Source organism: Cyprinodon tularosa, unplaced genomic scaffold (genome assembly GCF_016077235.1).
Source record: "Cyprinodon tularosa strain WSP-4 unplaced genomic scaffold, ASM1607723v1 ctg209, whole genome shotgun sequence".
In the NCBI taxonomy this organism is placed as follows: domain Eukaryota; kingdom Metazoa; phylum Chordata; class Actinopteri; order Cyprinodontiformes; family Cyprinodontidae; genus Cyprinodon; species Cyprinodon tularosa.
The window spans coordinates 590,200-606,628 of NW_024038774.1; the positions used below are offsets into that span (position 1 = coordinate 590,200).

General features: G+C 41.7%; 1 protein-coding gene across 15 annotated transcripts in view; it reads right to left on the bottom strand.

Annotated features, from left to right (window-relative positions):
• Positions 1-16,429, bottom strand: part of foxp1b (forkhead box P1b) — a 232,979-nt gene that overhangs the window by 37,625 nt on the left and 178,925 nt on the right. For 9 of the 15 annotated variants that reach the window (XM_038285226.1, XM_038285234.1, XM_038285225.1 and 6 more), the window contains 3 exons: positions 10,421-10,558; positions 10,179-10,274; positions 4,984-5,134 (listed from right to left, as the gene is read on the bottom strand). In XM_038285226.1, coding sequence (XP_038141154.1) covers positions 4,984-5,134; positions 10,179-10,274; positions 10,421-10,558 — 385 coding nt within the window. The remainder of the gene's footprint in view (positions 1-4,983; positions 5,135-10,178; positions 10,275-10,420; positions 10,559-16,429) is intronic. The other 6 variants (XM_038285238.1, XM_038285231.1, XM_038285233.1 and 3 more) reach the window with 3 other exon arrangements.

The window sequence follows — 16,429 nt, forward strand, 5'->3', positions numbered from 1 at the left end:
GCGGGTGTTAGATTTAGTCTCTGGGTCTGCATCTTCCATCCGACTATTGCAGGGCCCGTAATGACATTGAAGTGTAGAATCTTTCTCTTAGGTGGCCAGTTTGTCCATCCTTTAAATGCCAGATTGGTTTATCTTCCTTCTTTCCATTTTTCAACACAACTCTCCCGGCCCATTACGACTGGTAAGTCCGGACAAGCACTTTAAAAAATGTATGTTGTTGGGACACTTGATTGATCACCGCCCCAGCAACTCAATTTTACATCTGCAGGTAGCTCTGGCACAGAGACAGGCCGAGCTCTTCAACCTTTTCCTGTCCTTGTCCTTGTGTACCCAGGTGACCATGTTCAAGCAAGCAGAAAGTTGATTTAGGGTTCATAATGACATCAGTTGCAGCCCATCATCCCCCAAATAAAAAATGGCCCCCAGTGCATGGGGCTCTTTAAACTGCGCTGTTACTTCTGGCGCGTGATGCCCAGTACCATGGGGGGAGGGGGACGGTGACATCGCTATTAGTTTATTGTTCCATCCGACCGGGACCTTTACTGCACCCCTGTTTATGTTGCCGTAATCACCGGCCTGCTGATACGCACCCCTTTGGTCTGAAATATGTCCTGTCTAACTGCGGCAGGAAGTATTACCAGCAGCCCACTGCTGGATGTATCAATCACTGACAGGTCGGCGGCATTACCCGCCACTGTCCCCGACGTGCTGCTGCTCGCTGAGCATTTCATGGCTCGCCACATTCTCTGCTTTCAAATTTGTCTTGTCACTATCCCACTGGCCCCCTCCAGGACAACTTAAATGATGTCGTACAGGTTCAGCAACTTGCTGTTTTGTAAAGTATCATCTATGGGAGGTTGATAGTGCATTTTAAATACATTCACACATGTGTTAACAGACAATGTAACAACATTTTCACCCCCACTGAAGATTTATTCTATTAGGGTTTTTACACCATTAAACGAATCAGAAAATAAAAGAACACATCATGCTCTGATCTAAAGAGATCCAGTTGAGATCAGAAACAGTTGTTTACTTTACTTTGTGTCATCCAACGGCAATAAATCACACTGAGAGCCATTGTTCACAACAGGAGTGGCCTGTCGCACTTTTTCTAAAAAAAAAAAACAATTCTTGATAATCCCAAAGATGTTTGGGAAAATCTCCATGCACTGATAAGAGAAGAGTTTCTCCTTTATGAGGCCAACTAAACCAGAGCATGGAACATGAACCAGAGCACATGAATGTGTACATTCACAATGAAAGTAACTTCAATGAGTCAAAGTCAAGCCTAGTCAAAGTCCGTGGAATGAAAACCTATTTTATCCCTGTTTCGAATAAAAAAAAAGGCTGAAATGTAACAAAAACATAAAAAGAATCTATAAGGGGCAACAGCTCTGATCATCCCACCTGAGCCACATAAATCGGTGAGGGGGTGTCGCATCTTATCAGGTCAATAAGGTTGGCTCTCTATGAGGCGGGGGGGAAGGGTGGGGGTGGATGGTGGATACTGCTTAGATCAAATTCATATTTATGAGCATCCTCCCCAAACGCTCTGCTGTAATTCATAACAGATACCGTCTGGCTGCCTCCAACACTTTGAACATTAATGTCAAAGGAATTTACAACAAGAGAGACAAATTATATGCCAGATAATGTGAGCAATTGTTTTTCACTCTCAACTGCTATCTACAAGTTTATACTTAATTAGCGCTATCAGTGTTTTTGAAAAGCTAATTCAGATGCATTCCTTTAGACCGTCGCTTCAGCGGAACAATTACTGTAATTTGTCTTGGCCAAGAAAGAAAAATAGGCCAAATAAAAGGAATAAAACTCTGCTGTAAACAGAATCACAGGAACTAAAAAGCACACCTAATTGGAAAGTTTGTTATTTGAAAACCGTTTGATGCCTTAATTTACTAAGCACGTGAAAAAAAAAAACAAGGAATGACGTTGATAGCATGCATTAACAGTGGCCTTTTCAAATAATTACTGATAATAATCACTGATATTCACATTTTCCAACGAAAGACATAAAAATCATCAACTAATGAAAGCCATGGCAATTTACTGGGCCCCCCAAGTAGGGATCTATGGTCACTGGGACGCAAACGGAGCAGATCAACTCATCACTTCCGACACAGCGCTAACAGCTAGCTGCATAGTGCAGATTAGATCTGAGCACCGTGGGCCTGGCCCGCTGATGCATGAAAGGGTTTAGTGATGTGGAAAACAGAAAGGTCATCAATAACTTCAAACAGTCAAGCAGAAAATGTGTAGAATAAGAGGGCAAACCGGGGGCACTAAGCTGAGGTTTGTTTCAGCTGTCGGAGACACAGTTAAACATCGGTGGGCAACACGAGCGAAACAAGCAGGCTGGGAACGCTATAACGACCTGAAACGAGTATGATTGAGTCAGAGCCTCATCCTGGACAGAAGAAGATGACCTTTTAGGTTTTCTTCTAAAGAGAAAATTATTCTCACATTGCTCTGCAAACGGTATTCAACACTTCATTTGTAGAAAATATCACAGCTACAAACCTTAATGCACATTATTAGCATTTTAGACAGAGGAAGAACAGATAACTCTTGTGAAGTGAAGGAAGACATAACATCCCTTTAAAAGGTTGTTTACAAACAGCAATCTGCAAAGTCTGACATACATTTTCAGTCTGCCCCCTTTTCCATGATACCCTTGAATTAATCATAGTGAAACCAGATGCTTTCACCTAATTAGTAAACAGACTCAACCTGTCTGTGATTTAATCTCAGTACAAATCCAGCTGTTCTATGAAGGCCTCCAAAGTTAATAAGAGAACACTATCAGGCCAGCTCCTTAGCACAGCAGAGAGTCAGCATATTCCAAATCATAACATGAGTATTGGAAATCATATAAGATGATATTTTATGTAGACATGGCTGTCTACATAAAATAACAGACTGGGCAATTAGAAAGCTAAATTGAAAACCAGTTTTTCAAAGGTCTAGTCAAAGTCTGTACCTACAACCAGTGGAATGTGAGCCATAAGACCTGAAAATGGATGTTCATAGACGGTTGTCAAGCAGTTTAACCAATTTACAATTATCCATGTCTACATCTTAGTCCTAATAAAATACATAGAAGTGTGGGTTTTCAAATACTAAAAATAAATATGTTGCAAAGTACTCGCAGACATAACTGCTGAATAGAACAGGAGGGAAACTTTCAGCATTTTCTTCAGTTTGAGCTTTTTTGTACTCCATTACGTTTACTTATTTGCCTAACTTTGGGGAGAAATTACCATCATTGTCCTGACAAAGCAAACTGTTGTATCAAAAAAAAAAAAAAAAAAAAAATTATGTGGTGTGAAAAGGATCAAGAAACAGGATAGGACAAGAATCCGATGTCTCAGAGGTATTTGGAGATAATACTGAATAAACAGGATGTTCTAGGCCTGTTGTGAAATCCATCAAAAGTACCTGGCCTTATCGCTCATATGTGCTTTACTCATGGGGTGTGTGAGTGTTTGCCAGGCATCTAGCACACAGCTCTTCAACAAAGCACCACTGGAACAACAGCGGTGCCCCACGCCTGCGCCTATGGCGGTCGTCTCCCGGCTGATGACTGATTCCACAGCCCGTCCAAACAATAACACCACTGTACAAACCCTGTTTGTGTTTGCCCATTACCTAAGCCCCCCCCATACCCCCCTGTTTTATCTTGTTATTTCAAAACTGTTTGTCTTAGCTGGGAATGAATAGTCAATGTCATGCTCTTAAACCCTGATGACGGCGTCTTTGTCACAAGGAAGCCACTCCTTTACAAAACAGCTCAGGATAAATAAAGAAATAAACTTCTAATGTCAAACAGCAATGACTGCCGATCAAATAACAAACAGTTTCACAACGACAAGTTCACAGGCAGTTTCCCAACAATAGACACAGTCTGATTTGATAGAGGGGACTTTCAGTGAGGATGCCGATTACAGACACTGGACACAGATCCTCACTGCTGAGATGAAAATCTCAGGTGATATGAAACAGCTGGTTTAAAGAGCTGAAGCTATGCGAGCAGCAGGCATGTCTGGGGGAAACTGTTATAAGATTTATTCACTTATTTATAACTTATTTATATTCCCCGGTATAGTAAAATGGTCAATAATTAACAGGAGATTTGCTGAAGGTGTGTTCTGAGTCAGTATGTGGTTTCTTTGATAAGTCATCCATTGTTCTGTCCTTAAGCAAATTTAAACAAGAACAGTAAAAAGGAAATAACAGTGGCAGGTCATCCAAGTTTATAAAATCACATTAGCATCTGTATGTTCTTTGGGATTCGTGATGTTGGGGGATATATCTGTAAGTTGTGCACATCTGTGGATCCAGCTGAAGCTCCGTCTCACCAGCAGCATTAAGGGTTTGCCATGAACTCGGCCTGGGCTTTGACTTAGCCATCTGATCCCACAGATCTAAATCATCCATTGGAGCTCTGGCTCTTAGAATAGCTTCCACATCCTGCTCTTTACCTCTGCATGAAACCTTTCCTCTCCCCTCTGAAGAAAGCTATCACCACAGTATGATTCGGCCACCACCGTATGTCAGAGAGATGGGGTGGTTGTTCCAGGTGATAAAATGTTCATTTTTGCCTCCATCTAACTACAGCATCTTCTTGTTGTGTCTTCTAAACTGCTAATGGAAAACTTTAAACAAGTTTTCTTACACCTTTCTTTCTCCAACAAATGGTTTCTTTTTGACAACAATGATCTTGTCAGCTTTTCCCGCTTTAGCTGTGACTCCCTGCAGTATACATATAGACCATAAATCTATATGTATACTGCAGGATCAGTTCTTCATAAGGCAGTTGTCTCATAACTATATTTTCAGTTTGGCTCTGTAACTCCAAAGAAAAGGCTCGGCTGTATTCCTATATTTAGTTGAGGTACGTTGAGCTACGGTGTGCTGAAGGAGGGGGAATTGGAAGTGGCACCAGGCCTGTGAGGTACTGACCCTGAGTGAGCGAGTGCAGCGGCAGGCCGGTCTGTCCTGGCTGGATGGTGAGCAGTCCTTGTCTCTGAAGATTGAGCAGGTGTTGCTGCTGGACTTGCTGGACCTGCAGGAGTTGCTGCTGGAAGGCCAACTGCTGCGCTGACACCTGCTGCTGGAGACACAGAGAACACACAGACATGCACTATAAGCAGACAAACATACTGAACACCGCTACTTTGAAGCTGCTCCAAGTTCACTGTAGATGTGACACTTTGGAGTCTCGGTGTTGATTCATAATAAAACAGGTTAATTTTCCACGCTTCCACAAAACAGAGCAAAACAACTTTTTATAGACTTTCTCTTTACAGGGAGTTTTTCTGGGCCCTCTTCAGACAGGTAGACCCTGCTCCTGTCTCTCTCTTAATTAACGGCAGTCGGGAGGCAAATGACAAACAATGAAACAACATAGTTAATCATTCATAATAAGAGCCACAGGAATTTAATTACAGCCATTCATAATTCAGCAAACAACGTGTGACTAAATCAAAGTGCTTAATAACCACCCTAGAAACTCTCAAGTCTCCCAGGCATGGCGCTGAGCTGGGGGATGCACTCTTCCCCCAGCTCAGCGCGGCAAGCTGTGTTCAATCACACGCTGACGGAGAGATAGCTGTTTTCTTCATCTGGCTGGGCTGCAGCTGCTTCACCGACAAAAAAAACCCATTTAATAAAGTTCTGGTGTGTCATCTCCCACTTTGGGGTTAAAGGAGAGGTTAGGTTTTGGCTCGAAAAAGTGAAACGTGCAAACATTGATGGTATGAAAATGTGATATGAAAGCAGGGAGGGAAAAAAAGGGCAAGATAGAACAATAAATAGAAGGAAATTATCTAATATTCCCTGAAACGTATACGAGTCCAAACAAATGAGAGATTCTATTTAGCTAACAGAGGCACTGGGGGGGAGAAATGACTTTTAACCTTTCCTTCAATCAAAAAAAGGGTTTTTTCAGTTCGTTAGAAGTTTTTAGGATCATTAAATAAATTATATGAACCAAAAGTTTCAAAGTTTTTTAAATTCAACACAGAAATTTTTCTTCCTTCAGTCTTTCTTACAGGTTATATGAAGTTCCAAGATGTTAATGTGCATTTAACCTTTTTTTTTTTTTTTCTGGCAAACTTCAAATCTTTCAGATCATCAAATAAAGTTAATTAACCGGCAGGGATAAACTTAATGCGTGATGCATTTTTTTAAATTCTGATTTTATTATCTAATGGCAAGGGGAAAAAATCCAAACTGTTGTTTTGGGTGGAAAAGTTGTGGCAACCTAAACCTCATCTTTATATTTGTACAACTTATAGTTGACACAGAGGCCATTCTAGATCATGACTCACTGCAGTTTTCAAAGGTTAAAGCCCTTAGAAGTATCATCGTCACCCTTCATAGACTGGTGTTTCGTTCTTGAATGACTTTAGTTCAGAATTATAAATGTTTCTTATTTGATAGTTTAGCCTGCTTCATGTCGTCAAACAGGTGCTGTTTAGGTGAATTAATCTAAAGACAGTTTCTAAGGGTTTCAAAAGGAAAATACAGAACCATGACATGTTCTTGTTCATAATATAAATAGGGGCCAAGCAGAGGGCCAGGTTGGTCTGGAAAGCATTGAGTCTTTAATAGAAATAATTTGAAGATTAACTCTGGTTAGTTTGATATTATATTTATAAAGATAATCTGAAATATTTTGATAACTAAGAAAGCAAAATGAAAGAGAAGTCTTTGAAGGGGATGGGTATTGCTTCACATGGTTGCACACTTTCCTGATAGTGGATAATAAAACTAGATTACTAACAAAGAGCTGTGATATAATTAGACTTTCTACGATGTAAAATTGTGATGACTTTTTTTCTGTTTTAACCTTGCAGAAATCCTGGTGTTAAATATCAGATGAGCTGAAAAACCTTCGGTGTTACAGATAACGTCAAAATAAGCCTGCCTGAGACTCAACAGGATACCAGGTCTGTTTATGAGTACACAAGGCCAGTTGTCAAGCCTGGGGGGGTCACTAAAAGCCCTGCTGTGGCTGCCAAGCTGTGCACCGCACCCTTTTACCAAACACAGGATACACCACCTTGTTTACTTCTCACAATTGAGTGCAGAGAGAAAAGATCTCGGTGCAGCCTGGTAGACAGGTCGCTGACTGGCGGCTCTGAAACAACCAGATGAAATGGGTTCCTCTCTGCCCGCCCCTGTTCTGTGAGCCAAAAGGGTCAAACAGTTCCTCTGCCATCCCTCCTACCCTCAAATCCACCTCTGTCTGACTAAAGAAACAGCTCCTGGGAAGCGGCGGCCCATTACAGCGACGGGCTCATTTCAATGGATCACTCAGGAGAAGGATGCTCCTGGGTGCCAGGGTGGAGGGTCAGAAATGACATGTTAGGTGCTTTTTTTTTAAGTTAGGTGCATCCTGTAGGATGAGAGCAACCAAGGCTCTTCTCTGATCTCTGCTGTTTCTGAAAGATGGTTGGTTCTTCTCCTCCCATCAGGGGGAAGAGAAGTTTCTTATGTCTGTAGTTGTTCTTGTTTCATCACCTCCTCCCTCCCTGACAGCCTCAGATGGAGATAATAGAGCTACGGGGGCGGGACTTCACACAGAACAATGTCTTTCATCAAAACGTTAAATAAATAGAGGGTGGCTCTGCAGAAAAGAGGAAGAAAAGAAAAAAATCAAGCACTGCAAGATGAATTTAACCCTCTCTCCTTCACTATTTTTTCCTCTCTTAGTCCCATCAGCTGACAGCAGCTCCTGTGCGCTCCCAGCATGCAGACACATTAAGACCCCCCCCCCCCAAACCCAATCGACCAAATAAGAGGTTAACAAGAAGTGGCACGAGGGAGAGAAAAATACAGCCCCTGACAAATGATAAAGAGTGGCAGTGGCAGGCCCTTTATTGTCAAGCTTCAAATATAAAGTTAAAGATCTTTGAAAAACTAAATTTTGATGTCTTTAAAATAAAAGAGGCACAAAGCAACAACAGGGGGTTATTGTCTGGCAGCCACAGGGGAGTCGCTGCATAATTCTTATTCTGTCTTTTGATGGCTGCTAGAAACGCTGGTGAAAAAGAGCGAGCGATGGGAAGAGAAAGAAAACAGCAGCAGAGGAGAAGAGCCTCTTGAGGCTGCATCCATTTCCTGTGATCATACATAATATGCTTAAAAAGTAGATTTTTTTTCCCTCTTTTATGCTCATGCTCCATTCAACTGATCAATTGCAACCCCCCCTTTTGGTCTGCTAGTGTTTACATCAGATGTGAGTTGGTGACAGGCCTTATCTGAGGCCGAGGAGCGCCGCTGTCACGTTGATTTATGGGAGCATCACGCCGCAACTTGTCCAAACTGAAGCCCGCAGTTCATTAATTAGGGAGCTATAACTTTGAAGTTGGGGGCGCCTCGACAGCATGCGGACGTGCGCTGCGCGTGCGTGGAGCTCGGCTTCATTTTCCAGCTGCACGTCTTAGCTCTCCCAACATGGAACTCAGAAAAATTCCCAGATCGTCTTTGAACTTCTTCTGACCGCGCGGTAATAATTTGCTTTGTCCACGGCGACGCCCCGTATCCGCCTGTCATTAACACGCATTAAGCCGCTGCCTATGAGCAGGCCCCGCTGTGAGGCGAGGAGCAGAGGAGAGAAATCGGGAAGAAAAAAAAAACAAAGCTGGGAGCGCTCTCTGCACTCATATCTCAAAATTACATGCCTTCTCTCTCTCTTTCTGCCATTTCCATGTTAATTACCAAGAAAAGCAGCTCAGATTTATTTGCTCCCTGTTTTCAGCTTTTATTATGTCCTACACACAGCACACAGGAACGGTCATCTTCGGCTGCGGAGGACACTTGTGTACTAGATAACAGGATAGACATACACGTGTAGATTTTTTATGAAAATCACTATTCATTCGGCTATGTTTTATTTGACATCATTACAATGTCCACACTACTCCCTGAAAGCTTCAGCCTCTTGGTTGATAAAGTCTCTAGCAGGTTGGAGCATGGAGAGTTAGTGGGAATCTATTCACCTAGGTAGAAACAAACCTGAATAAATAATAGAGCATACTGCAACAACTCACTAATTCACTGTATGACCTCGAAACCCATTGATTCTAAAAGGGAAATCAATGTATTAACTGTAGTATATATTTTGTTGATTTATATTGATTTTGATTAATATAGTTTAAAGTTATCAGAAGACTAGAGTATGACACCATCTCCCCCTACAGAGAGGATGAGGTCATGTCTAAAGGAGCTGGATGTTCACCAACTGCTGTATCCACACATATTAATGGAAAGTTGAGTGGAAGGAAAAAATCACTGCTTTCATTGTGAAGCAAAGCTTATATAAGAGTTTGGGTAAGAATCATAATGATAGAAATGAGTCACAAATTATATTTCTTGTGCTAAGCAAATCTGGAACAAGAGACATCACAGATGTTTTACCCAGGCTTGACAGAAAATAAATATTAAACATCTACTTTCAGGACAGGCGCCTCACTCAAAATGCCTAAAAAAAATCTAAGGATTATTGTAAAGAGGAAGATGAAATGCTGTGACCAATGCAACCTGGGCTTCCAAAACACCTCAGTAGCCTACATACCACACCCCATTGATTCATCCAATAGGAGGCTTGGATAAGGGGTTTGTGTGCTGCACATGGATATGTATCTGCAAACTAAATGCAGTTTTAAAAACTTATTTCTAACTGATTTGGGGGTTTTCCTTTAGCTGGAGGTGTGGAAAAACTAAAAAAAAAAAAAATATATATATATATATATATATATCCCTCTGTTTGTAACGGATCTACTATAGGTTCTGTTTTAGAATTACACTTTAAAAAAGAAGTTTAACTGTAAAGTTTTGAAATGCCTTTCACTGTGTGGCTCCAGCATAAAATAAAATCTAAGAGTCTGAAGCAGTCTGACATCTCAAATGTTACACTTTTAACAGGGAGACAAGTTCAGAACCAGAGTCATCATATCAGTCTGTTGTTAACATTTACCCAGAAAGTCGGACATGCTAATCAGAAGCATGAGTGCACCCTACACAGCCCCCCCACCACCACCACACACATGTCTGTGCTCCAAACCACAGCCTGAAAGCAGATGGAGTTAAGAGAGCAGGCGTATGCTTGCCATGCTCTGTCTGGTAGGCCGGGGTGATGTCAGCTTTACCTCTTTGCTCTGCTTGCTGCCTGCATGTTGCTGCTGCTGGAGGAGCTGGAGGTGAAGCTGTTCCTGCTGTTTTTTGTAAAACTCTTGAAGTTGCTGCTGCAAAGAAATCAAAAAGGATTGACAGATGAGTTGGAAGTTTCTCCGAGTCCCAACCTTTGAGTTTCAGAAAATGTTATCCTACAGAAACGACAGTGATTGTTGAAAAAAAAAAGAAAAGGAAACACTGAATGCGGCACGTTTACCTGCTGTAACATGAGGGCCTGCTGCTGCTGGAGGAGGACCTGGAGCTGCTGAGGGCTCAGGACTTGCTGCTGGAGAATCTGCTGCATTTGCTGTGGAGTTATCACTTGAGGTGTCATCATAGCCACTGACACTGGAACCTGCACAGATAGGAGAGGAAACATTAATGTCAGAGGCTAAAAAATGTATAACCTGCACAATAATGCCACTAACTTTTAGCAAAGGGTTGAAAATGAACTTTACAGGAAGTAACTGATCCAAAATCAATAAGCCATAACACATCTAGAGGGATGTTTTGACTAAATCGTGAGTCAGAGCCAACCACTAAACACAAAATGATACATGCTCAAAAATACAGTCAATAATTAACAGAAGGCCACGGGGAAAAAAAGACGAGATAAGCAGCAATGCGTAACTATAACAACTGTATTATCAGAAGTTCCATCTTTAGACTTGTACACACTTTGTGCTGTAGTTCCCTCCGGCCTCCCTCTGTAAGGCAGCCAGCATGCAATGGTCACACTAAATGTATAATCTGTAGCTATTTTCTAGTCGCACTGACAGGGTGTCGCATTCACTCAGCCTCACAAGCACACAGATTCGCACCCTGATACGCCTCAAAACAGTGGGTAACCTGAGGTAAAGTGCTTTACCAGGGGCTGGAATCAAACCTACAACCTTTCTTTTGACAGGCGGCTGCTCTTTCCTTATTGAAAACATGGTGGCGGCAGCATCATGCTATGGGGATTTCCCACTCTAGCAGGGAAGAGACCTCTACCCAGTTGGACTGAAATGACTAATTAATTGACTCCTTAATGCAGCTAAATGTGCCAGATTTTTATTCAGCTCATAAACTTCTTTGGAAATATTTCCAGACAAAAAAATGAAAGAGTAGAAAACCTTTAAACCCTCTTATCCAGCTACTATTAGCATGTTATACATTTCTAATGACAGACCAAATCAGAAAAAAGTCATGAATACTATAAAATGGGTAAATTTAATGAGAAATGAACCATTACTGAAACAACTACATGTTCTTGAGTCAAATCAGTGCATCAAAATCCATATAAGAAAAAAAATACTATTGGTATTAAATTAAACATTTTAGTATATATATTTTTTGATAAAAGTGGTAAGTTGTTATGTATTTTTATTTTTTGTGTCCATACCTCAAAACTGTGGTACATAAACACAAGATAACAGCTCTGAGAAGCTGATACCGGATGTGAGTGATTGCGTCAAAAACTCTGTGGTTCACTCACTGCACAGGCTCCCCGTGTCATGTCCGACTATCTCATTAGAGATGCTGTCAGCACTGAGGTGCTGTTTTAAAGGCGCAGATCGCCTGGAGGAGGAGGAGGAGCCGCGCTGAAGAACACAGGCCTCTAACTCTCACAGGAAAGGTGTGAGTGCACGACTCCTCCAAACAACTGATTTGTTGTGACATTGAGAGAGCGTCCACAGTTGTCAGCGGGCCTTAATTGCTCCAGCGACATAAGGCAGTCGGAGTGTGTCGGGACGCTGCTGCTCGATGCTGTGATGTGAAACACCATTAAAATCCCCTTACCTTAACATTCGCCTGATGAACTTGCACTAGATGCTTGTGTCAATTGTGCATTTGCATGAAGACAGCAACACAAAGTACATGAGCATGTCTAGGCTCCTGTCAGCGGCTGATGCTGACGGCCCGTCGTCATGAAGGAACCCATATTTTGCTGCCATATAAGCACTAATGACAGCCCTTCATGCATTTCTGAGTGGAATTTAGCTGTTAAAAGATCTTTTTTTCTGACATGCACATAACCTTAATTATTCTTCTCAGTGTAGTATTAAACAAAAACGAAGCTGCGCCGTAATGAGCGGTGATATCACACAGGAAGGAGCAGCTTTGATGCTGAGCCGTGCCAGACTACACCGGCCTGAGTTCTTTCAGCCACCGGAGAACCGAAGCGCGGCCCGGCCCCACCCAAGACTGACACACACTCCACAATTCTCATTTCCAGCGCCGGGGCACAAAGGCGCAAGGAGCAGAATGCAATATTAATTCCCCCTTGTATCACGTCTTAATATGCAGTTCATCTTGACTTTTGCACATGACTTGTCTTGTCATTTGCATAGCCCCCCCCCCATTTCCCAATTTCACAGTCATTATCCACTGAAGTCCTTTTTTCCTCGGCATCACTAATTTTGATGAACTATTTTGAAGGTCAACGGAGCAGCCCTGTCTGGCTGACATGCAGGTCCAATATGTCATATTACACACAGCGCACATTTGGAGGATTAGAAATAACACTGCTGTTTTTTTAATGTTTGATTCTGCTCATATTTGATCCTTTTTCCAAACTTTTATCGACACTGCAGCCCTAACTAATCGACCGACTGCTTTCCGAATGCTTCCTTCAGCATTACAGACAACTGAGGTGTGCATCCCACCCTGGTTTCCCACCTTGCTTTGTCAGGAGGGTCTGGTTCACGTTAACTACAGCCATAGCTGCTTCCTCTGTACGCAACCCCTGCAAGAGACTATTACACGCCCCCATTTTATTACCCATTACTACTGAGGTCATTAGCAGCAAGAGGGATTGTATGCTTCTTAACCTATTGATCAATGTAACTACTACCATTTAATCCTGTACTGACGGAGTGAAAATCTACCTAAGACAGGGGCCTATTGAGTGGAGGGGCGGGGGGAGCACTTTAAGTGTAAAATATTGCCTGGGCCGCTGTATTGTACCCATTTAACGCAAACAGAGGACGCCAGTCGCCATTTAAAGCACTCCCACACAGCGCCCTCCCTTATCCTCCCGGATAACATCATAACTCCAGATGATCCACAAAAATACATCACCGTCCAAAGATAGTCCCTAAAACGGGACTCGGAGCCGGCTAATAACTGAAGGGATCCGCAGAGCCCAGCTCTAATCTGCTCTGCCCGTAGAAAAAGGTGTGAAAAAGAGGACATGCTGAGGATGCCAGAAATAGCTGACGTTTATGAATTTTCAGGAAGGTGTGGTGCTCTCCAGGTGCCTCCCATACATAAACATTCAAAGGTGGAACATTTTCACACAGCTGCAGAGTGACTGGAGGCAAAATACTGTACCAGCACGGGCCTGCTGGCCAAACACTCTCACACACAGACAGCTGCACAACTCTAAACTATGGCATGTTAGCAGCTACCAGTACATACAGCAACATCTGCAGCTCAGAAAACACTGCATGTGCAGAGAAAACCATATGGGAGATGGATACATTATTGGAAGAGTATAAATGAAGGAATCATAATGTTCCAACTGTTCCTCCACTGCTCTACTATGCAAACACAAAAACCATCAAACATTTATTGAATGTATTTTACAAATGCAGCACCTGCTCTTTACAGATGCCAAATAAAGCCCTTTAACAAAACAAGCAGATCCAGGTAATAAACAGAAAATAATAATCAGTTAAACTATATGAATCCAGTCTTATTTCAGTCTGTCAAGTTCAGTTTCCTTTTCCAGTTCGTAAAAGCCTTTTTGTCTGAAAAAACTCCACTGAGTTGCTAGCTATAAAGCAACTCATATTGAGCATGCATGAGGGGTCAGTGGGGAGGAAAACCTCCAACAGAACCAGGCAGGGTGTTAGCAGCTATTTTCCACGACCTTTAGGAGAACTGGTTCTTTAGATGTTCAAAACAAATAATGCGGTGTAAGGAGGGGGGGGGGGGGGGATCAATAAATAGTCATTTAAATAAAAGCCATTCAATTCCCTAAAAAGCTTGAAATTAAACCTGCTGCTGCACACTCACAGTCAGCTGGCTGCAAAACTGAAATATTCTACTTCTATACTACTGTATATATAAATTATGCCATGAATAACACTGCTGTTATTCATGTTTTAGAACTAGAGTTGGAAAGTTTCAAGTGGCAGACACACATTAATTAACAACTTTTTAGCATCTTTGTGTAGCTCTATGCAGAAGTAAAAAAAGCAAAAGGTTTAGTATTCCGCGAGATTAGTTCCTATTGATAAGTGAATTTAGCAGATATTTACTCTGTATGTTTTAATTCAAAACAGCAAAGATTGTTTTTAAGATATAACTAACATGACACTTTTATAACACCATAATTTTCATAAAAATACCTATAAATGTTTTAATGCATATATTGGATAACTTAAGATAATAAAGGTTAAATGTTGTAATTAATATTTTTTGTTTTTAAACATTTAGCAAATATTAATGTTAATAGAACATCATCACAACTGCTTATGCTATATTAAGTCAGATGGAGGTGTGAGCAGAGGAAGAACCACCGTCTCTGCACAATAATACGAACGAAGGACAAAAAGGTGAATATGAGGGAGACAGTCATTCTCCGCTGGCCAGAAAGGTGCAGCGAGGCTGAAAGAGGACAGAAATGGGGGGGCTCACCAGAAGAGAATTATCACATTTTTATTTGTGCTCCCCGGGGTCATCTTGTTTTCTGGGGACATCAAATGGAATGGAGAAGTTAAAAGAAATAAGAAGCCCTGGAGAAATCAGAGTGGAGTCCGTCTGACGCCGTTATTTTACCTTGGCCCCACTGTAGCGCGGGGAAAACGACTTCCCATCCCGACTGTATGATCTCCAGCGTGAAAATGGTGCCGGAATGAGGATTTCACGGGAGCTATTGTATTTAAGTGATGTGTGAACATAATTAGCCGCTGACGAGGCTGGAAGGACTAATTCCATGTTAGCCATTCAGGTTGATTGAAATCTCTGATGTGGAGAGCATTTTCTCCCCTCAGACAGACACACTGTGGATTTTACAATCCAATAATAGCTTCCCCATATAATACAAAATACGGAGGAAATATAGAAAATTCCTAGAGATGATAATACGTTCTAATTAGAATGATGTGTTTACAAACAATAAAAATTACAGAGCACAACGGGACGATTTAAAGTGACTTTTTTCCCAGCCCACCATCAGACTGGCATTAATTCTCTTCTCGTCATCCACAATCAGGAAGTTTGATAAATATTTACAGACAAAGTAAACAGGATAATCACAGCCACATTTAGTCTCTCTGGATGCATCTTGAGGCTGGGGCGCAAATTAGCAGCAGCAACTCTTAAAAAAATAAAAAAGAAAAAAAAAAAGAAAAGAAAAGCTTAAAACTGAGTTTTAATTAACTTGTCGATTAGAAACAAACAGGTTTCTCTGGCAGGATCCGACCCGGTGTTGGATTTAAATAAACAAGCTGCACTGTGGGACGAGACAGCCAGCAAAAAAAGCCTGGTTATGTTAGTGTGAGCACAGGTGACAGCATACGTTTACACCTCCAACAATATGAGCCTAGTAAATCAAAAATGGGTAAATCCACATTTTAATTAGAATAATATTACTTCAACTATAACAGAATTAACCGCTCATTTTCTGGCGTTTAAAAAAACAAAGAAAAGTTGTTTCTACCAACTCTGACGCACAAATTCTCTTTGTTCTCATTGCAAAAACTAGTTGTGTGCATCCTTAAAGTGTCCTGTTGCTTTTTTGACCTTTCAGGCCACACCTCCAGGTCTTTCACACCGTTTTAAGAGCTGCAAAAGACGCCACACTTATTTAAACCAACTCATTCAACACACACACACGACAGCTCATCATCTTCACCTTTTACAGGTCACATCTAGGAATCACTGTCGGGGTAATCTGGGCTTCTGTGGTCCACAGATCACCGGCTCGCCGCGGTTGCGCAACGCTGCACGTTTTCAGAGGAATCATTTGAGCCGGTTGAGATTTAATTAAGATCGCAGCCTGCTAAATCCTCCTCAAATGAAACTGTAGGCAAAGACAATAGGCCGACACGTCCTCGTACAGATTGTTTCTATTTTCTGCGGGCTGAATATGCAAAAGCAAATCCTCGTTTCCATGACGGCAGACGTCAGGGACACAAGTTATGTTGCTTCTTTACTCTCTTAAAAGTTGTTTCATGCGGTTTAGATAGAACAATGCCAGGGTGAGCGCAACAACTTAAATGCAAATGCCTTACTG